This window comes from Sander vitreus, chromosome 19 (genome assembly GCF_031162955.1).
Source record: "Sander vitreus isolate 19-12246 chromosome 19, sanVit1, whole genome shotgun sequence".
Classification (NCBI taxonomy): Eukaryota; Metazoa; Chordata; class Actinopteri; order Perciformes; family Percidae; genus Sander; species Sander vitreus.
In genome coordinates, this window is record NC_135873.1 from 10,611,580 (window position 1) to 10,637,777 (window position 26,198).

At 40.4% G+C, this 26,198-nt stretch overlaps 1 protein-coding gene across 1 annotated transcript in view; it reads right to left on the bottom strand.

Annotated features, from left to right (window-relative positions):
• The window catches only part of kcnip4a (potassium voltage-gated channel interacting protein 4a), a 123,487-nt gene extending 105,922 nt beyond the window's left edge, over window positions 1-17,565 (bottom strand). The window contains exon 1 of the mRNA XM_078275740.1: window positions 17,427-17,565. Coding sequence (XP_078131866.1) covers window positions 17,427-17,565 — 139 coding nt within the window. The remainder of the gene's footprint in view (window positions 1-17,426) is intronic.
• Between the last annotated feature and the right edge of the window lie 8,633 nt (window positions 17,566-26,198).

Below are 26,198 nucleotides of genomic sequence, written 5' to 3' on the forward strand. Positions count from 1 at the left end.
TTTTCTCATCAAGTAAACACAAGCTTTAACAATAAAGCAGCTGCAGAAGTCTTTAAATAAACTGTACACTACATTGGAAGGAAACAGACTTCATAACAGCAGCACAGAGGAAGGAGACTGGATCAGAATGAGAATGAAGCTTCCAAGAGTGCTAAGACGATTAATGTCATCTTCTAATGTTACAGATCCTTGGCTGCAGATTTTGCCAATCTACCTTAGACTTTGAGGGCATTTTGGGATTTATTGTGACAATAACATCTGCCTGATTATATTTCTGACATTGAAGGGTGGTAAAAACAGAAAAGAGAGAATGATAAAAGGAAAGAAGACAGAAATCACAGTATACTGTATCTGAGTGAACACATCACGCTCAGAGACAGTAATGAACTCCTGCTGCTCACCTCATCACTCAGTTTGATTGACTGAGGGGTCAGCGTTCGTTTTCACTGAGAGCAAAAACAATAATGATCTGGAAAGCGTCAGTCCCCCATATTTCTGTTCCTCGGGCCAACCATGGCTTTAAATATGATGGCACACTAACATCATGAATCTTAACCTATATTCTGGGAGGTGACTGAATGGGGGAAAGAGGGAAAGTATGGCACCAGGGAAATGTAGATGGCATTTCAATAATGTTTCAGCAGAGCACTGCTTCTATTGAAAATAGAGTTGGTCCAGTATTGAATGTTAAGGTAATGATTCAGAACATCAGTTTCTTTTGCTTCTTCTCTGAGAAAGACCATTTCAGTTACGACGACATGTTGGCTGAATATATATAGGTTTTTTTCGTGTCAAATGGGACATATTTTTGAGCACATTTAATTTCTCTCATTTAGTAAAATACTATTCCATTTTCCATTTAGTGGAATCTTTTTTTATTTCAAGGACTAATTCGAAGCAAATAGAAATATTGTTTTGAAAATTATCATAAGCCAAAACAACAAAATTCAGACATAAGCAGGAGGATAACATACTGTATTGCAGAATCCTTTCAATGTCAGAAAGATTCATGAATCTGAATCTGGCTTGAGAGTTACAAGATATTGACACAAAAACATGCATTTTCATTCCTAGTCTGCAAATGCTGGAAATTCATAGTATTAAATTAGATGCAGATTTTCTAGGGCATCAATCCTGATATGCTGGCCAGGCACTCTGCATGCAGATCAGTTGCATCAAACACCTTCTCCTCAGAGAAACACTAATGTCTCATTCTCTTAAGATTTGAGTGTTGGTTTTAAATATTGTTACTTGGATACATTTTCAAAACAAACTCTAGTTGTATATATATGATAATCATCATGGTTATGTAAATCTTTCTGAGTAGGAGCCAATCGACCTTTCCTCAATCTCTCAGGAGCAGTGAAAGCAAGGCTAAGCAGAGCCAATATGGGGGTAGAGTCCTTGTTAACATGAAATAAAAGCCAGTAAAGACCAATGTACATGCACAAGATTTATATAATCTCGAGCAGAGCCCCCCCCCCTCTTGTAAAGTCCTCACAAAACCTGAAATCACTGAACCAAACAATGGCAGGAGCATTTGGATAGAGTGTGAACATTAATCCTAACACACTAAATCATTAACAATAGTGTGCTGGAGCAAATTTACCAAGGCCACCTGTAGCTCACCAATAATGTGGCAGAGGCAGCCCTGAACTTTGATGGAGAGGAGAAACAATATCAGGCGGGAGATTGGGTTTACTGCTGTGTGGCTGCTTTTTATTTCCTGATTAATAGCGAACACACACAGATCCACTAACTGCCATTGTTATGGACCATGCAGAGACTGTATCAACTGAGGGAGCACTTAAAACAGAAGTGAAGGCAGAATTACAAAGCAGAACATAGATCCAAGACTCAACAAAACAGAACACTGTCTGACAGGACAAGTCAGGGTCCACAACAGCTGCAGTATATGATGCTCTCTCAATTCACAATTTTAACAAGATTAGGAGTCTACTGCAGGGGCGTTTCTAGGACTTGAGTAGATTTGGGCCTTAGCCCAGACCCATTTAAATAAACTGAATGGCATGCAAAACGGCAATTGGCTTACCCAGCTTGTTAATAGCCAGTGTATGTTCATTTCAGTTTCCAGTTTGTAGATGTAATTTAGATGGCACCAACATTTGGCCTAATCATAACTGGCCTGGCAACCCAAAGGACAGGGTTTTGTTTCCAGATTTGTGTGGTGACTTATGATGGGGGGTCTGGGGGTTCACCCCCTGAACATTTTGAGCATTAAAACACTTCATTTCCTGCATTCAGGTGAATTTGTATGCACCTATTTCTACCTTTTTCTGAATCAATATGCTGCAAATATCTTCATGTAAAGGGAAACATAGATTACAATCCAAATATAAAAACGGAAAATATTGCAGTAAGGCTCTCAGGCATTCTGTATTGCTTTCAACTATTTATTCTCCTCCGTGATATTTTGAGAAAAATAAAGTTATAATAGGCTATTACAAGAATAAAGTCACAACATTTCAGAAAATAATCTACCTGCACCATATCCTGCTGTGCAATAAGTGATTGCTCTGCTGATACGGTAGATCTCAGACCTTCTGACAGACTCAGAGTCCCGTTTTGGGTCTCTGGTCTCTGAATGAGACGTTTAGGGAAAAGGCTGTACGCTGCTCTACGTCGGAGGTGGAAAACCGAAACTACTGCAGAAATATACGGAGCACAAACGCGTCATAGCAAAGTGCGTCCATTACAAACCTGAAGCTGCACAACGTTTTACAGCGAGAGTGGACACTAAGCGGCGCACAGGGTCTGCTTCAGAGCTCCGTGTGTTTGAGTCTGAAGTTGCCATAGGCTACCGACAGCAAATAAAAACTTATTCTATAGGCTAGATTATTTTTTGGTTGTCATGGTTGACATGAGGTTGACTTGTCAACCTGCAGGAAAAAGTCGTTAGTACGATTCATCCTCTGAGGACAGTGAATGTCTGTACAAAGTTTTATGACAATCCATCCCATAGCAGAGATATATTTAAGTCCAGACAGAGGTAGAGGAGCGACCGTCCAAGAGATATTGAGTCAATTTAAAAATGTGTATACTATAAAAAAATTTGATGAATGCATCAAAAGGTGGATTTATTTAAATTATACATACAACATAATTGTATTTACAAAAAAAGCCTACATGTGCTTGAACAATTGCTTAGGATCAAAGAGAGAGAAAGAGCTAATTGAACTATGTAATTGGAGATCCTTCTAATAGGGAGAAGGTACCTTAAGGGGATGATTAGGGTTCTTTTTATTATCTCAGAACCTTTTAAATCATTTTCATTACGGAACACAAGATGCTAATTCATGCTAAGGATTACATTAGCAGTATTTGTGCTCAGCTGATGTAAATATTCTAACTTCATTTACAGTGACTAACGGCCATGTTGAACTCATGTCCTAGCATACAGAAACTATTTTACAGTCTGCGTAACATTCAAAATGGCATGTGCAAGAGAAATATGTTCCACATTATTACAGTATTCAAATGGGAGGCCTGCTACAGGATGTACAGTAGGTGCAATATTAAATAACCTTCCTTGCTCAATATTTAAATCACAGTTGACATTACATCACAAGTGAAGTCATTCAGAGTCCCCAGGGAACAATTAGGATTTGGCGTTTGGTCGCCTGTATTATTAACCAGCCCAGAGCAAAAAACACACTGGGCAAATCAAAGCACCAACCTCCCACTACTGTGGGAGAATTACCTTACTCTGCACCACAAGCTGGGACTTTTCTCCCTGAGAAAAACTTTAATTCACTTACTCTGCAGCTACACATGAACAATTTTAACACTAGGGGGGAACAACACTATTCTCTCTTGCAAAGAGCTATTTGCTGAATGACTGCCTTGAGGATGAGAAAATAAAACAACTTAGTCGCTGCCATGGGAATAGGCAAATTACACCCACCACCATGCAGTGCAAATGATCATTACCACTGTAATTATTGGAAGGCCATCAAGTTTGAAATTCATCAGTAGAAGTGGACTGCCAGTAAGCACTCCTAGAAGTACGCGGAAATGCATTACAAGGGGATTATGTGGCTGGCTAATGTCCTCTGTTTTAAGGAAAGGTCCCATTCCCTCAACTAGTGGTTCATGGAAAAGAGTCCATGTTTCTTTGTAAAAAAAGCACTGTTTGCATGAGTTTTAATGTATGAATGATGTAGTAAATGTTACTAAATCCATTTGATGTTCTAACAGTCCTTTTAATAATTTAAATACTTAAATTCTTAAGATACTTAACATTTTGCACCAATCCAGGCCTGTACACTCCAGTTTGAGTGTAACGAACTAGCACTATTCCTCCAAAATAGGTGCTGTTACTTAAGCAGTTCCATAATGTCAAACAAACACACAGCAAGGACTAATGCAGACAATTTATTCTGGCGAGTGACTCTGTTAGTGTTAAGACAGAGTTAACTGTCATAACAAAGCGTATATTGTGCCATGCTAAAAAGCTCTGCAGGCCAGATGAGAGCCTTCTCTTTTCCATGACCTCATTTTCTTTGGTTTCTTGCAGGAGGCCTGGTGTGGTTTGTTGACCCAATTTCTGCACAGTGTGTGTTTGCCGATAGACCGACAAGCACAAACTACAACAGTTACTTAAGAAGGATAGGCCTTGTCTACTGGGAGCACGGATACTCCTGATTTTTCCCTCAAGTGACAACAAATGGTAGTGGTGCCATTAGTGGAGCAGCAAATACAGAGGGTGTCCTTAAGGCCGTTTTATGCTTCTGCGTCGAATCGACCGCGTATCCCCGCAGACCCCTCTGTGTCTACGCCGGACCCTACACCGTAGCCTGATGTGCATCCTTTGAAAAATGTAACTACATGCACGTCGCTCAGCCGTGGCTTGGTAGCGTTGCATTTCCCCTGACTCATTTCCTGGTTCTCCTTCTCCATAAACAACATGAAATCAAGGAGAGGGTTAACTTTTCCTGCTAAAGATGTCCCACCTTGGTCAGAAAACACAGGGGAGACACTTTGTTTCTCTTACTATCACTTTAGAGTCGGTACTCGCTCCGAAGCTACTCGCCGTCACTCTCTCACTTCTCCCTCGCTCACACACACACACACACACACACATCTTTAAACATCAGGCCACTTATGTAGGCTACGGCGAAAGCTCTGCGTGGAGCCTCCGAAGAACCATAAAACGGCCTTTAATGTGTAGCTGCATGGGTAAGAAATTCCCAACCTTGTTCTCTGTGAAAGTAAGAAAACCCTACAAGTGCCATTTAAAGCTATAGTGTATAGTTTCTGTCGCCCCATGAGGAATTTTAAGTAATGACAACAAAACTGTCGACGCACCATCCCCGACGCAGTTGCTAGTAGCCAAGGCGGACACGGAGGATTAAAAAAAACATGGACTGTTCAGAAGAGGTAATTATCTTCACTCAAGTTTCTGCGCGCAAAAGTCGCCGGACGACATCATTTTCGGAACATAGCCATACTGAGAAATACAGAGAGAGTTGTGTGGAGCTGATAGTCTTAATTAGCTTTGTAGCAACTCATTTGGCAATGGCTTTAATGTACTGGACGTTCATGAATATCAAAACGTTACGCACTAAAGGAATGCGGTAAATGCTAACAAGGGAACTAACAAGACACCAATTCTCAGTTGTACTGTGAGAAAGTGATCTTCACTATGACAAAGATAAAGTGAGCTTTCTTTCACAGCATTAAGAAAAGTAATTATCTGAGGTTGATCTTGGCGCAAGGCACTGGCTTGTGTTTCAAGGGAAACTGATTGAATGCATTTCAGTCCGACCAAAAACGATGCTGTACTTGCCAATACATACCATAATTTTCATACTGGTAACAAATCTTTTTTTTCTTTCAGCACCCTTCTTAAAGGAATTCAGCCACGTTAGTGCCATAACTCTTGGGTAGTAATGTCGGTCGGTCCGCCACTTTGGTCCATACTGAAATATCCTAACAACTTTTGGATAGATTGCAAGGTAATTTTGTACACATTCATGGTTCCCAGAGGATTAAGTGTACCGACTTTGGTGACACCGACTCTTGTGCCACTAGCAGGGAAAAATATCCCACTTATCCACTGAAATATCTCAACATCTCTTGGATGGATCGGCACAAAAATGTACTGAATACATTTCAGTATTCAGTGGTTCACTGACGATGTATCTTAATGACTTTGTTGATCCCCTAAATTCCCCTCTACTTGATGGATTGCAATAATTAAGTAAGTAAGTAATAAGTAATTTGGCCCAGACCTTCATGTTACCCTCAGGATAAATTGTAATAACAAAAATTTTATTAGTCTGATACTTTATGATCAAATACCTGCACAACTAGGCCTAATGGCATTCCCATCAGCCTCAGCTAGACTATGTAACATGGTAATCTAAGATAAATATGGCCAACCTTACACCTTATAAACATTAGGATATTAATACCATCGTCATTGTAAGCATGTTAGCATGATGAAGAGCATGGATATAAGAAAGCAGTCGAGGCTAGCTTTTCGAAACATTGGACACATTTTGATCCATAACAAAAAAGTATCGTGGTCTGATGACCAGCCCTTTGCTTTCATTAAGTAATTTGTGTAATACTGTTAAACTACATACTGTTTTTTTTCTGGTGCGGTTAACAGCTGTGACAGCCAGCATATACAGAATGATACAAAGTTTTCATTTGGGGACATAATTAATTAAAGTTGAAAAAAGGTAATAAATTGCAATATATCGCAGAATATCGTTTAAAATTGCATATCATCGTATCGTGACATAAGCATCGTGGGGCCTCTGGTGATTTACCCCTAAATTGAAATATTAGTATAGTTTGGTCTCCTCATTTTGTATTGCTATTGATGTTTCAGTAAACGCTAATAAAAGGGGTATTGTAGTGGTTTAGTTACTGTCAAAAATGTCCAGGTTCAACAGTCCAGCTGCAGCAGACTCCAGTCTGTTCAACAGATTTCTGCTTGTGTGTCACAGGAGCATAATGTAAAATATAACATTCTCTGGCATTTCGGACAGAGCTTCCACCTTCAGCCATCTGTCTCTGTCTCTATTCCTGTATGCGCACTGTCCCTATCTGTTCCTTCCACCGTTTCTCCTGCTAATTACTCTTCCCTTTCTCTCTCGACTTCTCAAATGTCTCACTCCCCGTCTTCTATTCTTCAACGTCCACTATGTATCTGCTCACAGATGTCCCTCTTGGCTGCAGTAATCTGCATTGCTGCACTAAAGAGGATGCTTGCGCTTCCACTAGAGATGCACCGATTACAATTTGTAGGCCGATTTTGATTTCCGATTTTTCATTGAGTTTGACCAGCCGATACCGATTTTAGCCGATTCCGATAAAAAAAAATTCTAACCACTTTACAGCACACACACAAATATTTATTTTCTATCTTTTCTTTAATAGAAAATTTTACATTTTGCATAGAAATTTTTTTTTCAAACTTCTATGTATGAAAACAGGTAATGGCAATAAAATAATATATAAATAATAAATAAAAAATAAAATAAATATAGCCTTAATGCAGTAGGCTATAAAGATATTTCTCAAAACACACACACAGGCCTGTTTGAACGTCAACAGTAACGTTACCTGAAAACAGCGTGTAGTTCCTTTTTTAGCAAGTTTGCTTTATGTCATTGTGCATAAATATGAACACTACCGTTGCTGTCAACAGACTTGTCTGCTAACGTTAGCTACCGACGGTTACCTCAGAACAATCCAGCAAGTAGACGGTACCCTAGAGTGCCGTTACCTGAAACAGATGATTTAACGTCACCGCTCATTTTACACACAGTTTAGCAACAAAACTAAACGCTGAGGGAAGATTACTACGTTTTTAATGTTGGTTTTGAGCGGTATGCATCCCCACTAACCTGGAAAGCGTTTCAAACAGTAACGTTAATACAGCGTGTCGGAGGAATACAGCGTCTCTTTTTTTTCTTTTTTTTGTTTAATACAGCGTCTCCTACAGCGGCCAGCTGTAGGCAGAGGGACCACAGCGTTTGCCAACGTTAGCTTCTTGTCTCATCTGTGGTCTGATAAACAGTAAATTCATCAAAGTCAGTGTGCCCAACACTATTTTCCAATAAACTGTAGGTGTCATATTTCACGGGACCCGCGTTACTTGTTCCAGTTGTTCAGCCTCAGAAGGGGGGGGGAGAGAGAGAGAGAGAGAGAGAGAGAGAGAGAGAGAGAGGCTAACTGTTAGCCTGAGATCAGTAGAGCAGACGGCTCTGCAGAGCCGTGTATAATTACGACTTTATGACATTTCATAAACAGCTGATTGAGCGGCAGTGCGCCCCTGCTACATGCATACAGCGGAAACCCTGCATGTGCACGTGTGGTGCTGATGTTGCGCGATGTAAATCATGCGTCGCCCGAGTGAATTGGACCGGAATAAAATCGGCATATGTCAGACTGACCGGTAGGTCGCCGGTCATGGCCGATGATTTTTTTTTTTTGGCCGCGCCGGCCCATACAGAACGCACAGCGTCCCATTGGTTAATTTTCTTTATTGGCACTGGCCTGACCCAATCAAATCCAGGAACCCCCTTCCCACTCCGGGCCGCACATTTACGAATCCCACTATGGCCACGCCTCCCAGCCCTGAGACACAAGCTGTAATAGAGGGTTTTTCACCGTCGTCACGTTCTGGGCGGTAACCTGGATGCGCGGCCATATTGGAGGCACTCGGTGTAAACAACTGAATGGAGTATTGTGCACTTTGGATACTTTAATACTTTATGTCTAAACAACAGAAAAGCTCATCAAAACGCGTCAAGATGCAAAGGCATGGAAGGACTTGGACCACAAAATATATTATATGTATGCATATATTTTGAGAAATTACAGTTTACTGGCGGTGCAGATCCCTACAAGTTGGCTCCCTCTTCTTGGATCCATGGAGACCTGGTGATTCTTCCTTTAGTTGCATATCCCGATATAGTCAACTACCTGGTTTTCTCGCCGAGCCCATACACAGCGGAAGACCTTAAATCCTACAAAAGTTTGGAGGCTTATAACCAGATGGTGTGTGGATGGGTGAGGGAGACGCAGTACCAAGTCATTAACGACCGTTGTGTTGTGAAGGCCAAAGTAAGTAATGCAATAACGTATTTAATCAACCTAACCTTAACTGTATGATATCATTGTGATACTCAAGGTGTAGCCAAGTGACTCTCAATAGTTTTTTTTTTCATTTCAAAGACCGAACAAGACAGAGTTTCCCTCGTAGATCCTGGTTGAGCTTTGCCAACCACAAGCGCCTCCTTTCCTCTGATAACTTCTGGCATTCCTCTCCCTGGTTTCTAATAACTTTTGGAAGTCGATAGTATTCCAAATGTTTTTCTCGGTCTGACCTATTGGTACAACCTAAAACACGGCAATAATTAACCATTTTCCTTGATGCCGTTCGGGATCTACTTCAGTGCCTGTGCTTTGTTGTGATGCGGAGTACCTCCAACATGGCGACTTCCGGTCTGATGACGCGTCGTGAAAACCCTCTATAGTTATGCTGGAAGTTTAGCATCCACGTTAAAATGGACAAACGACCGCCAAAGCGCAAGAGAGGTGCAGAGAAATTACGGGTGAAAAAGATTAAGAATCTACAGGCGGATTCCTCAAAACATTTCGGACATGTTTGGGGCTGTAGTAGCTGCTTCAACATCAGCATTAACTGAAGCCGAGGAGGAGGAGAGGTGGGTGGCTACGCAGAGAAGCAGAAACAACATCATGACAGGGGAAGAAGCCGAGGAGGAGAGTGACCATGACAGGGCCATGGGAGCGAGAGAGGAAAAGATGGAAGAGAGAATAGATGACAATGTGGTAAGGAGTAGGCAAATTAACAGGGACTCTCAGGGAGGGAGGGAGGCTGTGTGTGTGTGTGTGTGTGTGTGTGTGTGTGTGTGTGTGTGTGTGTGTGTGCATTATGTGCACCTCGCGTCATAACGACAACAAGCAGTTAAAGTTAGTGGCTGTCAGGTAACCTAACTGCTTAAGCTTACATTGAAGATGCTAGCGGTTGGCCTGTTGGGTAGCTGAAAAGTGTGTGATCTATAAAATCAGTGTTGATACAAGCATCAGTGTTCCTTGAATTGCTTAATTAGCTTATCTTGCATTGGTGCTCTTTTCCAGGGCATATACTACTCTCAGCTTTATTGTAGCTTTTGGGAAGGGTTATGGTTATTGTATTTAGCAGACACGTTTTACAAGTTAAAATTAACAGTAAACAGTTTTTAAAGTTGCTGAGCCAATATTAAGCAAAATAGTAATAATAATAACAATGATGGCAATACTCGTTTATCATGATCTCACTTAACAAAATTGGAAATGTCCAATATCTTCCTGCCATAGAACTGTTTTTAGCCACTATCTTAACATAAGCAAATACAGAGCACATTACAACTCTGATAGCCAGCCAGACAGTTTAACAAGTTTAACATGAGCTATTTAAGTTGACCTAACCACCTTCACATTTGCTAACTGAGTTCCCTTTCATCCAAGAAGAACTGCACTTCATTTGGATTCTGATGCTCGTTAACCATGGTAACTGATTAGAAGAGAATAATCAATCTACCTTATCTTTTGAACATTACTAGTTTTGAACATTACTAGTAATAACTATTTCAAAGTCTATAACGGAAAAACTATAGAAACTGCCAAGTATAATTGCTAGAGTAAACACACTCCTTTAAAAAATGTATTATTCAGTGAAACTTTGCCAAAAACTATCCGAAATGCACCAAAATTACCATTGGCTTGCAAGATTGCATCACAAAATGTCATGTAAATGACAACAGCCTTTTCACGCTGTAATTTGGGACCAATCTGCAGACACGTGCACTGTTGGATCCATTTTCTGTTTCTTTTCACAGTGGCGGGTTGATGCAGCCAACTGGGGCAGTGCCCACACCTTGTGCCATACTTATCATCGCAAATGCTGCATTGGTGTCAAAGTAATGTTTAATAATAGATTGTGAAAAAGACATCCTAAGCCGGTCTGTAGTATTGCCTAGTAATGTAGGTTTTTAATGAGAAGCAATAAAAACCTTGGCCACTGGCATTTTCAATCTTTTTTATTGGGAACCCACTACACCAGCCCAAAACATTGCTTTATTACACGGTTTTCTTTATATTTCCTGATGCTTAAAGTTTAAATTTCTGTAATTGCCCACTGTTGCTCATGGTACAGTTCTTTGAAAGATCCTTTTCTGCATGTATTTTTTTTCCACAACGAGACCTATACAAAGCCAAGTGATTAGAAAAGCTAGGTAAAAAATGTCATCAACTGGGTATAGATCAGGCATGTAATGTGTTATTTTGATGAGGTGCATGTACAAATGTTACAGGTTACTTTAAAATGACTTTACTCAAGGCATTAATACATCCAGAAATCCCTTACTGGAATCGGTCGGAGATGCTTATCCTTCAGGTTGAACATTAAATACATCACACCTTTTCAGAAGCTATCTCAGGGGGAGATATGAATGAATTTGCATGGTCTTTCAGGTCTGGCAGTGAACCTTTGCCTGGTGCTTGGATGCTGCCTGACAAACAGGCAGGGGAGATAAATTAGACCGTGACAGGGACAGGTGTGTTAAAGTCGAGTGACACAGACACAAGAAAGTCACTTCTGCCCTGCGGCAGCCAAAGGCTTACAAGGTTTCACTGTACCGGGTATCAATCAGGAGGGCCTATTTATAGCGGGCCCAGGCCACTGCTAGAATACAAACACTTGACTGAAGTAGGTTACCGGCAAACGCCTGTATCACCAGCAGACAAGAGGACAAAGGACGATGTGTGAGGAACAGAAGGAAGCCAGGTGTAGAATAATATATGCAGAAGCAGTTGATGATTAATGACATTCACAACTTCACACCAACTTTTCCAAAACTAATGTAGTCTATAGCTAGAATAGGAGTCATTCCAACTCATTTAATAGGAAACAAAGTCACCTGGAAGACACTTTGCTGTTCAGATTTCTTAGCTGCAAGTAACTTCTTTTTTCCATCAGTTTTTTTTTTTCTTTTTTTTTTTTAATTAATTTTGTCTATAAACTTCGAGGAAATAGAGAAGATTTCCCCCGCAAGAGCAAAGGTGATGAATATTACACTGTCCAAAACCCAAAGATAATTAACTAAGACAACAATCTCACCACAAGGTCCATAGCTGTTCTATGGACCTAGGTTAGTAGCTGTTCTAGAGCTTTCACATCCATAGCATGATCTTTATCGGCATTTGTTCAGTTGTCATGGAACCGTTTTATGGTTTTGGTTTTTTTGTTTCAGAACTAAAGCAGTCCATATGCTCACATGTGGCTCTCTCTCAGAAACAAAGAGTTACCAAGTCTGTGGAAGAACACCTGCATGTGGCAACCAATGCATATTTAATGATGTGTAGAATGATTTCCTGGTATAGCCTTGAACAAGGACCAGGCTTGGTTACAGCGATGACCGGCGCACAGTCACATGTTGAACCACCCGGGATCTCAGTTAGCTGTATCCAATTGACAGGACGGAGTATGAGTGTTGTCTGTCAACAGGCTACTTTAGGGTGTTTTACAAACAACATGGTTTGCTGGGGTCTATCTATTCTCAGACTAATCCCTGGCTGTTAGCTGCTAATCCCTGCTCATCAACAGAGGGGTGTGGGTCATTGCCATGTCTGAGAAAGAGAACGCCAGGCTCACTGTGGTGTGACATAATGGAAAGTGCTTCTCGAATCATTTGTCCTTCGTCTGGGTGATATTTGAGCCATTTATAGAATTGTTAGCCAGAGTATTATGCATCGCACAATGACCAGTAGAAAGCTTTTCTGCTGTTCCACATAGCACAATGCATGATGATTATAAACGTATTTTCTACAATAAAAAAACATGAATTTTAATACATATTAAAATGCACTAATGGCCAGACATGACGCATCTCTGAAGTGTAATACAAAAACCATTGTATCCAACAGAATAGAACTAACCTGCTATAAGATCCGAGGCTCTGCAGGTGAAATATATGCAAGCTCATAAGTATGCAGAGACGTTAAACACGCTGGCCACTGCATTTCAACAAATTTGCTCTCGTCATCTCAGAGCATTAGTTGTACAACCTGCAATATTTTCTCTCCGGCCGATCCCAGTACTAGCTAATGCTATGAAAAAGATTAATGTCAGGGTAAGGTATCACTGTTGGAGCTTTTCCCCGCATTCTCTAGCAATCATGTTCACAACATTGAATCAAATGAATGACAACAGTAGGACACGTCTGCATCTCAGCCAGACAGCAGTCCCTGGGCAATCACTCTTCTTCCCCTCTCCTCTGAGCCGAGAGGCTGCATGCTGCCTCAACTTCCCCTCTAATCCATCATTGCCTTTTCCCATTTCCACCTTAGATCTACAGAGGCCTGCACTCTTTGCCAAGTGGGAAAATAGACTAAAATGAAAAGCAAGTTGCTATATTGAAAGCAGACATATGACCTAAAACTTGTGGCCATATATTTTTCTTTTATTAAGAAAATTCTGCCTCCTACAAAATCACTGGAGAGAATGACACGCATCAAGGACACACACCCCAGGACTCTCTTAATGAGGTTTAACATTTCCTCCAAATTAGAGAATAATGGTGACTGGTACATTTCTCAAGGTTTAAGGGTCCTTTTAGCAATGGTTCTCATCATGATGTCGCACTGTTGGAAGCAGTTATCACACTGCGAGCAAACTCTCAACAATTATTTGTCAGTTCAGTGAGGGAAGGCGGTGGGATTTAGACGCAAAGTTATCACAAATACATCATGATGTGTGTCGATTTTAAAAAGCCAGAGGTTGTAGTCTGACAACAAAAAATGGATTGAGGAACAAATGCAACCTTGAATGTACAACTTCCTCACTAGGATTTATTACTTTTGACTTGGCCAAAACAGTATTGTAAGTAAATCAATTTCCAGGCCATTTCTGCGCTGTTCGAAGGACATGACTCGGAAAGCCAGTCTCATAGTGGTGGAATTGGTGCCTAGGTAAAGCTATGGAGAGTAGTGGGGCATGCAAGCAAGAATAAACTGGGAAACAGCATGTCCAGATTGCATGTCTAAAGCTATAGTATGTTGATCTGGCACATACTGTATCTGAGGAAGGTATAAGCCAATGTGTAAAGGTGTACTGGTTAAGGGGGGTATTAAATAGCACTGCACTGTAGATATTCCATTAAGCAATGTTTTGTTGGAATAAATGCATGTAGAATGAAATACCTACTTCTTCAACAGTAAAACAAACAAAGGAGACCAAGTAGCAAACTAATCAAATAGCTGTCGATCATGTCATCTGCAGAAAATATAAGTGATCTTAATGTAACAAGGGAAAACAGAACAAGTTGTCAAATCGTGCATGAGTGTTATTTGCTGCTGATGAACACTGATATAACTACACTATGTCTTGAATGTTCAGTCAGGAAGCAGAATGTGAGGCAACCATATACACCTGTCATCATATTTTAGTACTGTGGCAAAGAGAAATATCTTAGCTATAGTGAGTGCATTTAGGGCCACTGAATTACTACTGCAGTGCAGACATTCACAGAATTTATGACAGTATCACTACCTAAGTGTAAAGAGGACACGTGATGTATTCCGTGGGAGGGGGGGTGGGTGTGTTGTTAACAACTGCAGCAGCATTTACGCTGTCATTTTTAAAATCGGTCTACAGGCTTAGTTTTGTTCTTTTGGTGTTTTTCAGACCCTGCTGCAGCAAATTATATAGACATGTTCAGTGGTATGTACTATGTAATATTGCCATAACCAAATAAAATGACCGACTTTAAATTATTTTACATTAAAATTGACACATTTGTGCATCATTCAAGACACTGCTGATAAACAGCTCTGAATGCAGCAATCGGTGTGTCATGGTAAGTCATTTATTTATTCTGTAGCTTGCTGCCCTCTCCTGGCAGTAAACATGAGGTACAGCGATGGATTTCTACCAGAAATGTGTGCATTAGACCCCCACATTGAGTAACAACTTATTTTGTGTTACAACACAACAAATTATCAGCTGGTTACATTGTGGGACATACAGTGCATACAGTACTGTACGAATTATTTCCCTCATAGAGACAGCAGGAATTTCTAACATGTTCTCTCAGAGCAGAAGCCTGTCCTGTGGACACAACATGAGGCTTATGCAATTCTAGAATTACCTGCTTTAGTGAGCATGCTCATTTTCTGGGGACTGCTCCAACAGCCAAAAGGAACCAACCTGGCAGGTTTATAGTGTGACAGCAAGCTGCGAGGTTATTCTGGGCAAGACAGGGAATAATATTACTAGTGTGTGACGCCAGCTGATGACGAGAACACCTACGGACAAACATATGCTACTGTAGGAATGCAGGCTTCAAATGTATGTGTTGTTTATGTATGTAATGTAGCTGTTATATTATTATTACTGTGTAAATGTGTGCTCTCTAATTCATGGTTTTCTTGATGTCTGTATTAAATTCAGACATCAGAAAAAGAAAAATCCAAAAGTGACAGCAGTGCTCAGCAGATTGGCAAGTGAAAGTTCAAAATTAAATACAAAATAGGAAACTCCATTGCTGCGATGTTATTGTAAAAAGTTATTTTCTTAGTACCACTGTGTTCCTGTTTAGCCAACTCGAGCAAAAACCTAAGGTGGTTTAAAAAAAAAAGAAAAAAAAAAATGCAGCCTGCCCTGGGATGGAGGCTGCATTCTAATGAAACAGAGAAAGGATTGAAAGTTGAAACAAATGCTGTGTCTAATTCAAATGCGTCTCACAGAAACACCTGGGTCCCGGTGTGGCTCCAGCTGTGGCTGGCAGCTTGCATGTTAGGAGAGGGATAGGTTGAAATGATAACTGCGCAGGTGCACATGCACACGCTAACACTCACACACACAAACGGGGAGAGGCCAAAGTACAAGAAGAGACTACACTGATTATGTGATCTAGAAACAGGACCTGCCCCTTGACACCAATGTAACCAATACCAAATGAGAAAAGTTCTCTCTTTTTCTAAGAAAAGGTGAATATGCATAATCTCGCTTCTCTTATTCATGAAAAACAGCCGTTTTAGAGTCCTTCTGTTGTTGTTTTTCCCCTGCAGAAAAATCTTCACTGCAGATGTTATTTAGTCCCTACGGCGACATCCATGACTGTTGAATAGCATCCTAAATCATACCCAAAACACAAGCCATTTATCTGACAAGCCATATCAATGCAGAACACCTGCCAATTACAAAAAGCTCCAGATTTTATGGTAATGCTTGACATATCACTGAGCTATAAAACAATAATGGCAACTGAGCAAGTGTCACTAATAAACAGCAACAATCAAAATAGATGAGGAAAGAAACCGCAATCTCCGAACTTTTACTGCAGCCAAATAAACACTCAAGATATAACAAAAAACTGAAGACAAATGAAGTGCATACATCACTAAGCAATACAGAAAAAGACAAATTAAAGATCCTTCCCATTTTCATGATCCAAAAACACGTCTGTACCTACAGTTTGTGCCTAAATACCAATTCGAATAACAAATCATTTCACAAAAAAAGGCCATTAGACATGCTTCTTTTCAACATCAAAATCAAGTTCTCAAATCTGCTATTCACAATAAGGCTCTTTTTTTAGGACAAAAATGCATTTAAATAATTTCCTTATTTGAGGAAAGGGGGCTTAAATCTAACTCTGATGTATCTAAATGTGACGTAAAGGCCTTGGCTAAAGACAGCCACGTGTTTCCCCTCTGTATCTTACTGCCTGATATGTTGCCTGTTCCAGTGGCAAGAAAATGTAGCTATAGATCCTATTATATAAGGCTATATGGCCTTTGTGTAACCCAATCAGTAATCAATAATGATCTAGGTTTAAAAGAGAGAGTTCATTTACTGGAGCTGTCTAGCGTGACTCGTGGTGCAATCCGTTCGGATCATTTGTCACTTCAGGAAAATCCTGAATTCTGGTGTTCCAATAAAGGTGAAAGGATAACTGAGCAATCCCACATCATGTGTTTTAAATGCTGTTGACAACCTGAGCGGTTTTTGGACATGGAGTACATTCTGGACTCGGGTGCTTTTGCTCCATTTTGTCTAGTCAGAACTCAGGTTAACAGTCCAGTTGATAAGTGTATAGTGTTACTGTTAAATCCAATCTCAAAAGTGAAATTAGATCAGTTTTTTGTTTTTACAGTCTTTTAAGTGCACACTGTACTTATATTTCCAGGACTTAGTTCTCCAGTTTTGGTAACAGCTTTCTCTTGTTTGGGTGACTTTTTGTTTGCTTATTGTGTGTGCTATTTTCCACTTGGTTTTGTCATGCATTCTGTGATGAATAATGCTGTGAGTATGTGATAATTCATTATAGGCCTGACAGCATAGCTGCTATCGGTAGCCAAAGATCTGTGTTTTTTTGTACCTTTTTGTTTTGGGGAGGCCCAGGTGATGATGCGTCGCACCAGGCAGCAGTTGAGCAGGACTTTCTTGGAGAAGCCGTTGTCTTTACGGAAATGCTGCAGGTCCTCCCTCCACTGGGTCCTCTTGGTTGGTGTACACATGGCTGGAACTTCTCTATTTTTAAATATAGTGCGTTTGTGGCATTATTTGCAAGGAGGTAACTTAAGTAAATTCTGTACAGATACAGGAATACAATTATTTGGGTACTTCTAAAAGGGCTGCGGGTTAACAGTAAATATAATTCTAAAAATTGTAACACAGAGGTGATTAATATTAGCCTCTTAATTCAAATGACAACCCCTTACCAGCCTTTAGTAAACATTCAAACACACAAATACAGCCATTGCAGCAGGCAAAACAAACCAAGCCAAGTTTAAGGCAATACACCTGAGAACCTATGCTAATTTCCTATGCTTTTGCCCCCAGGTATGCATGGCCATAATAAAACACAAGACATTTCAGCGTGCCCTTTTGGAGCCGGGTAATGTTTGTTTTATGTGTCCGGAGCTGTTTCAAGGACATTTTTCGAGCTATTTCAGGACTAGTGGTGGTAAAAGCAAATATACCAAGTAAATTGCAATGGTCCTTTGCCTACAATCTAACCATACTAATACATTTTCAAATTAAGCCAGCAAACATCCTGATTGTCTCCAAATAACCACCTTACAACTTTTATGACATTACTAAATAAAAGCGATACTCGATTACAAAACCCCCCCTGAAGGTTCCATTTCAAGAGCAAAAGTTTCAAACCTCAACAGATCATCAGCTGCTCTGACTGCAGGGCTTTTGGTTTGCTCTCAGATGGCAAATTTATATCCTTCAGTGCACAGAATTTGAGGTCCAGTGCGAGGGCTAACTGCTATCAATTGTCCCTCTGAGCAGACTCTTACCTTGCAGGGTAAAACACAATGTGCACGCTCTCTCTGCTTCCTCAGGCTGCAAGTGATCCTCAGGTTTCACACAAGCACTTTCCCTTTCCTGAGCTGATCAACAGAGTGTGAAAGGGAGTGGGAGGAGGAGGAGGATGAGGAGGATGAGCAAGGAGTGCTCTGTGAAGCAGAGAAAGCGAATTAGTGAGAGAGAACTGCTGGAAGACACTATGGATTGTGCTTCAAGTTAGATGACCATGTGTGTGTTTTTATTCAAGTATCAGAGGAAGGGAGATAGTCAAAGATGCTGGTGGCTCTGCATTTACAGTGGATCCCTTTGACCATGCTCCTCTTAAAAAGCATGAAAGCCGTTAACACACAAACATATCGACTGCTTATTCTTTGACCACGTAACTCCTGATTTACATCAAAGTTTTGCCAATTTTAGACTGTATTTTATTTAGTCTTTTGTTAAATGAAAAAGGGGTTTTGTAGAAAAACATGTTTTATCAAAGGGTGTCCGTACTGAAACCCGGGTAAAGGGTCGTATCGGCACTATATCACAAAAGACTAGTATTGTGCGATATAGCCATATTAGTGGCTCTTTTAGGCTGTATTTAGGCACAGCAGCGCTTTGAGTTAATGCCAATATCAGCATACTAACATACTAACTATCACAATCCTAAAATGTAGATGTTCACCTTCTTAGTTTAGTGTGTTAGCATGCACAGCAATACTAATTCCATTCTTCCGAAAAGCAAGAACACAGCCTCCGAGTACAGCAAGGGGAAGGAAAAAATATTGGAGAAAAAAAAAGAACAGGGAAGAAAAGTTTTGAGAAGATTATCTGTTTTCACCGCCATACTATTCTCAGCCACTACAGGTTTCAGGACGGCAGCAGTTACAAAGACCAACAGATGTGTTACAAGTTAAAGCACCGCAGCAGGCATACACTGGGTTGGGATGACTGTGAATCAGAAATATCATTCAACACGCCAGCTCCAGGAGCATTGTACTGTACAGTACCTCTGATCTCGGTGTGTGCTAAATTCTTTTCATCATTTTAATTAACAAGTCAGCCATTAATGTCAGACACTTACACTGTTATTAATAGTCTCGCATTGCCAGACCTTCCTCCACAGTGCTGCGGAGGAGGGTCTGGCTAGTCCACCCAGCATTCTGGGATGGGAGAAAAACGTGCTCTGGTCTTTAAACCAGTCACAATCGGCTTTACTATTTTTATTTAATCGCCGGACACAATGACGGTGCCTCTGCAAAATAGCCTCGGGAAGGAACTTGTTTTGTTGAAACATCTGCACGTAGGGAGGCGAGCTCTGGAATTAAAATGGCTGTCGAGTGTGTGATACAAAAAAAAGAAAAGAAAAAAGCTCGGAGGATTTTCCCCCAAATCGACTCGATTTTAGAATGCCAACACACACACAAAAAACGGAAGGTGAGGGACACCTCCGGCGGTATTTTTGAACTCCTTTCAAAACTCTGTACGTGTAGGTGTTTGGTTGAAGATGATGCATACCACAGCACAGCCATTATAGCATAGACTTTCCTACCCTGTATTTACTACCACAGTGTTAATGTCTTCCAGAACACATTGGCAGTGGAATTTTTGTCAGGCCCGCTCAAAGCAATTCTTTCATTTATGCTACGACATACAGTGTCATTAATTTACATACAATCCTATGTAAATGACTTGTCCCTGGTCTACGGCCAAATGGGCTTAAGCTTACATTGTAATGGGCATAACATTAATTGTTGTGCAGTGATAGAGGTCTATGCTTTAGGGGAGACAGCATAGCTAAATCTAATTGCTTCCCCTGAGATGAGCAAGGCCTGTACTGTACCTGCGAAGACAAAGGGGGGCCCTGGGCACAGAGCTGGGAATAGAGCCATCCTTTCCCAGCAGGCCGAGACACGCGCCTGATCAAAACGAGCGAACAGATTGGTCACAGTGTCATGGTACGATACGCATTCTGTGGTAACACTTGTTGAGGTACGTCCCAGTTACAAGTTACACAGCCTCTTTAGATGTCAAGTAAAGGAACATGGTAAGTGGAAGTTTTCTGAATGTTGTTGGGCGTTGAATAAGTCTTCCCATCCCATCACTCTCAGTTACGATCATCTGTCCAGCTCAAGTCAATCCATGACAAATTGCTGAAATACAATCCACATACATTAGCTGCTGAACCTCTGTCGTTAGTGGTTTGAGACATATGATTCCTCGCACACTAATACAGACACCTATCGATTACGTCAGAAACTATTTGCTGTAGCCTAATGTATTCTGAAATCAATTCAGACAGCCAGCTCATGTGGAAGGGATTTAGAGTTGTATCATATTGTATTATATATTAATGTACAAGTACAGAGTTAGTACTTGGCATCAAGGCTCTGACCTTGCCACTCCATGAAAACATACACCAAGTTCATCAATACTAAATTTCCCCTCCAAAAACTGCATTGGAAGACTACTGTGTGTATGGACGGGAACTAACCTTCTTGTTGTCATCCAAGAACAAAACACTCTCTGATGAAGTGTAGTGTGATAGGCAGATGATGATTTCACCACTGAGTCGCAGTGGCAAACAACCAAAAAAAGAATTATGCTGAGCGACTAAGAAAGTAATTTACCATCAATACCAGTGCACCTTCCACACACAGATAAATGGCAGCAGCATACACACATAAATAGCAGCCAGCAAATTCACAGGCAGGGTCACAGGTAACTGATACTAGCGAACAATCATACACCAACGAAAGAGATCAAGGCAGCCATGTACAATAGGCATCTTAGCGAGCTTTGGTGAAGTTTGGTAAAGTTGTTGTTGTTCAAGGTTGCTAGCACAGACAGGAAAGCTTGTTTGAAGTGGCATTTGAGGCAGGAGCAGCAAGACGCAGAGCACAAAACAGATTGTAATTATTCTTAAACCCATCCCGAAGTGACGATACAACTGTTGGCAGGCAAGCCTGCGTATACCATTTTACATAAACGCCAGCAGCGGTACAACAAAGTTCATCAAATTCAACAAAGGGAGTATTGAATAATGACTTTTAGGTGTTGTGATACCGATTTACTGTAAGTGTGCTTATGGATCTTCATTGTTTCTCTATTAAAAAGGCATCTAATGATTAAGTCAGAAGCCATTTGCTGATATGCATTGTGAAATCAGTTAGGACCTCTAAATGCTATTCTTGTGTAAGAAATGGTTGAGATTAGAACTGCTTTGGTTTGGACGGCTGCTGTTCATCAAGAAAAAAATATAAAGAAATGCTGCTGAAAACAACTTCACATTGCATGCATTATTTCATAATGCACATGTAAGCAAAGCAGTGTTTCCCATACATTGATTTATTTGTGGTGGCCCACCACAATATGAACATTGACCACCATTGATTTTCTACTACTTAAAATGGGTAACATTTTATTTCGCTGTAGAGCAGCGAGCAGCGCATTGATTGACCGGCTCTCCCTCTCTCAGACACATTGACAACGACACAGTATGTCGTGCACACTCCGACTGCTTGACTGCAGTTCTGTACATCTACGGCAACGGTTTTCACAAGTTCACCTGGAACTCCCAAACTGCAAATACGTCTGTTTCTCTCTGCCGTTGTTTTTCCACATTGAGCCTAACGTTAGCGCTTGTTACAGCCATAGGGCTCCAGCGACAATAGTTTCTGCGATAAAAGAATCCCGGACGGAATCGGCCGTTGGGCCACCAGGCTTGCAATACACTGGGGGAAACCCTGCTTGCTGTTTAACCTACTGTATGTTCCAGGGTGCCACCATGCAAAACTTGTAATTTCATTAACAGAGTTCCGATGCAGTCAGATTCAGAACCAGTCAAACACCAATGTAGCTGGCAGAACTTCTGATACATTTATCTTCCATCTCTTTAAGGCCTCCTGGGACTCTAGCCTTTTTGTCTCAGTTTTGCGGGTGATTTTGGAAAAGCTTAATGAATATTAACAACCCTGCTGTCTCAGTATAAAATGATGGAAGACACACATTAAAGACAACAGACTCATTTGAACCAAGCCCTACATTTCCATAAAACCTTGCAAGGATAACGCAATAGCTCACTGCAGAAGCCATTACCGTAGCAAAGAAGGTTGCTGCCCAGCAGCATCAGCAACATAACATGAATTCAGCTCTTTCATTTTTTTTTGAATGATCTCCACCACATAAGTAAGTAGAGCTTACTAATTGCCTTTACTACTCAAGTGTAATGGTAATGCTCAGGGGTAGAGCAATCGAGTGTTGCGTCCTATATGTTAAATCATTTGGAAATTAAATTAATTTAGCCCTACATGTAATCATTGTCAGAAGTTGTAATGGAATCAACTGTACCATATGAATATGGTATAAGGAAAACCTTTGTTCTGTTGTATGTAAGAGTTACATTCATTCTTTGCCTTGATGCACACATTTTTTTGTATACTCCTGTGTACTGCTATTGGCATGCAGGCTATATAAATAGGTTGCATGCTACAATTACACTCTTTAGCATAAGGAGTTTGCAATAATAACTTCTTCACTTGAAATACACAGATTGTCCTGCCCTGCAGTCTTTTTTCTGTCTGTTTTGTTGAAATAAATATATAAATACAGTGTTTCAAAACAAAGACGGGAAACATTAAAACTATTGCCTCATCCTAGTCCGCCCCAGTGGAAAACACACACACACACACACACACACACACACACACACACACACACACACACACACACACACACACACACCCCAATGTCATGGTGGTCAGAAACCCTATGGTTCAGTGTTAGCCGGTCAGCTGGTAGTAACAGCAGGCCAGACAACAGACACACGCACTTCCCAATTTCCCACACAACCACAGTGACGTTGTCCTCCAAAGTGGCAGCTAAAATTAGCAGAATGCATGAGGGGAAACAGCCCTGCGGATTAAATAAACTGCAATGCAGTATTTAAAGACAGGAGATGTATGCTCCATCTTGGCGAAGTCTCAGTATCCATCATTTCCCGGATCTATTTTCTTTTTGAAACATGAGAGCTTCATAATGGCGTCCTTGCGGAAACGGTGGCTGTTCACCTCTTGGCCCGAGTAATCTGATAGGAGGGAGCACATACTAGCCTTGAGAAAGACAAGATCAGTGTCCGATTTACAGAGGAAAGGTGTCAATAACTTCTTTATATAACCTTACACTAAGATAAGTTTCTCTCCTAGTCTGGTTCTATGTCAGGAGTGCTGCAGCCCCAGAATGCAACTGGTTTAACAAGTACAAGTGTCTTTGTACAAGTATCAACAGCTTCAGTTACGAAGGCCAATCGAAAGGCCACACAAGATAATGAAAAACGATACTACGATACTTCACCTAACAATCTTGCTGGTACAATTATGTGTCAATCACAGCATTTGTTCATTATCATGCTTCAATTTTGCACCAGTATTAATTATTGCACAAATTAGGGTTCAGCACTTTTTAAATGGGTAATTGACAAAGCTCTTGGGAGAAGGCAACTCAGCATAATGAAAATTAATAGTGCGGCCAGTCCATCAGTTCACATTTCTCTGCGCTCACACTTGCTCCCTCTTCCGCTTGTTAAATTGACATTATTGTGGCATTATGGCCAATGTAGCAGCCAGTCATAGAGAAGAATAGAAAATTAACAAACATATATGAGAAATTCTCAACAGAGCACATACTGCTAAAAGACAGTTGTATGTATAAGACACTACACTAGCACATATCTTTGATTAACACACTTTCAAACCTGACCCAAACCCACACACACACACACACACACACACACACACCTCCAGAGACGCACGTCGGACCTTTTACCACTTTCCTGCCCTATTTGAGCGTTTTCTGAGTCAATGTGTTGGGATGCCTCCATAAATTATTCAGCCGCAGCGCCTGCTATCTGACGATAACTGGCTCTTTATCGGTCAGCTTGTACAGAGACACTGAGCAGGTGACTATACAAGTGCCTAGAGGGATTTGGGGCACCTTCTGTGTAAGGATGCGTGTCATTGTGGCAGTGAAGCATACATTGGAATATAGCCTATCAGCAGGTTTATGTTGTAAGGTCACTTTCATTTTCTCTGGGGATGCTCTCATTTTCAGCTTGTCAAACAAGGCAATTTTATTTTTCCACCGCATAACCAACGTCGACTAAAGATCAGAAAAGTTACCTGCCAGACTTGTCCCAAGTATTGAGGACAGAAGCAGTTTTTTCTACTACTGACAAGAAATCCAAAATTGTTTGCCCACTACATTCATAAAATATAAGCCACACATTTTGTTGTTTTATCTTAACTTCCATGTTTATTAATATCACTTTCAACAATCCAATTGCTTATCACAGGTTCTCCATATCGACACTTTAAATATAATTACCTAGTCTGCACTAATTTTGTTTAATCTAAAAAAAATTAAAAAAAAGCAGAATCTGACAAAGCAGCCAGAGCAGAAACAACTGGTAGAGTATTCTACGAGTCAATCAACAACAATTAAATCATCTAATAATCATTTTAAGCAAAAATGCTAAAATTCACAGTGTCCGGCCTCTAAATCGTTAATATTCTGTCGACAGATTAATCTATAATAGAAAAAAGCAGTTTCATCTCCAATTATATCATCCTAACTTGCTCTGTGTGTTTTACAGGTACATTATGTAAGTCAATACTATGCAGTGAAGGGAATAACGGCGTTATAAATAACGGCGTTACTTTTTTTCAGTAACGAGTAATCTAATTGATTACTCTTCCCATCTTAATAACGCCGTTACTGTTACTGGCAAAAAGACCAACTAGATCTCTGAGTCTGAGCCGAGAGGCAAATACTTTTTTTTTTACTGTTCTTCCTTGGTTAGTGGGCAGTACACGACACAAGGGCATACATGCTGACGATTGGCTGAGGTTGAGAAAAATGTCATGGTAAGCCAATCAGAGGTAGAGTTGGGCGGGTGTTCGAAAGCACTCATAGTCGGACACACAAGAACAACACAAGCGAGTCAGTCAACGAGAGAGAGAGACAGACAGGTATGGCGTTATGAAATCAAGGAGAGGGTTAACTTTTCCTGCTCCAGATTTTACACTGTGGTCAGAAAGAACAGGGGAGACACTGTTTCTCTCACTATGACTCTAGAGTCGGTAAGTATAAACATCAGGCCACTTACGTTATTTGCACTACAAAGAGTGTATATATTTGTTATTTATTTTTGGTATAGTGCTTAACAAGCATAATTTAATTTTGCCCAGTTGTGGCCTGTTGAGGTGTTGTGTTATTTGTATCGATCCACCATATAAACATAATATCTACATACATGGCATTTGATTGGAGGCTAGTCTCACTTTGTCCCACAGCAACATTAAAATAGTTAAGATTTGTGTACATCGTTTCTGTTAATAATGTATTGTATTAACTGTCCATTTCATTGTAATATTCAGATTTATCATAAATAATTGAACATGCACATGTATTTTAAGTTCAATTAAAGAGGGGTAGGTGGAGGTGGGTTCACATTTGAGCATTTAAAAATGTACTTGAAAGTAACGCAATAGTTACTTTCAGAATTTGTAACTGAATAACTAATTTAGTTACTTTTTGGAAGAAGTAACTAGTAACTGTAACTAATTACTTTTTTAAAGTAACTTGCCCAACACTGATAATATAACAATAAATGACAATAAACAGTGCAAAGACATCTGGCCGGGTTAAAGCTAAACGACTGGATGAAAAGTGTGTGAAAAACTTATTCTTTACTACAAGGCACCATTTTCTGTGTATAACCACTTGGTGTCAGCCTTGCACATTGCATGGATGCTACGGCTACCGTACAGTAGTAGACACATTCCTTCCA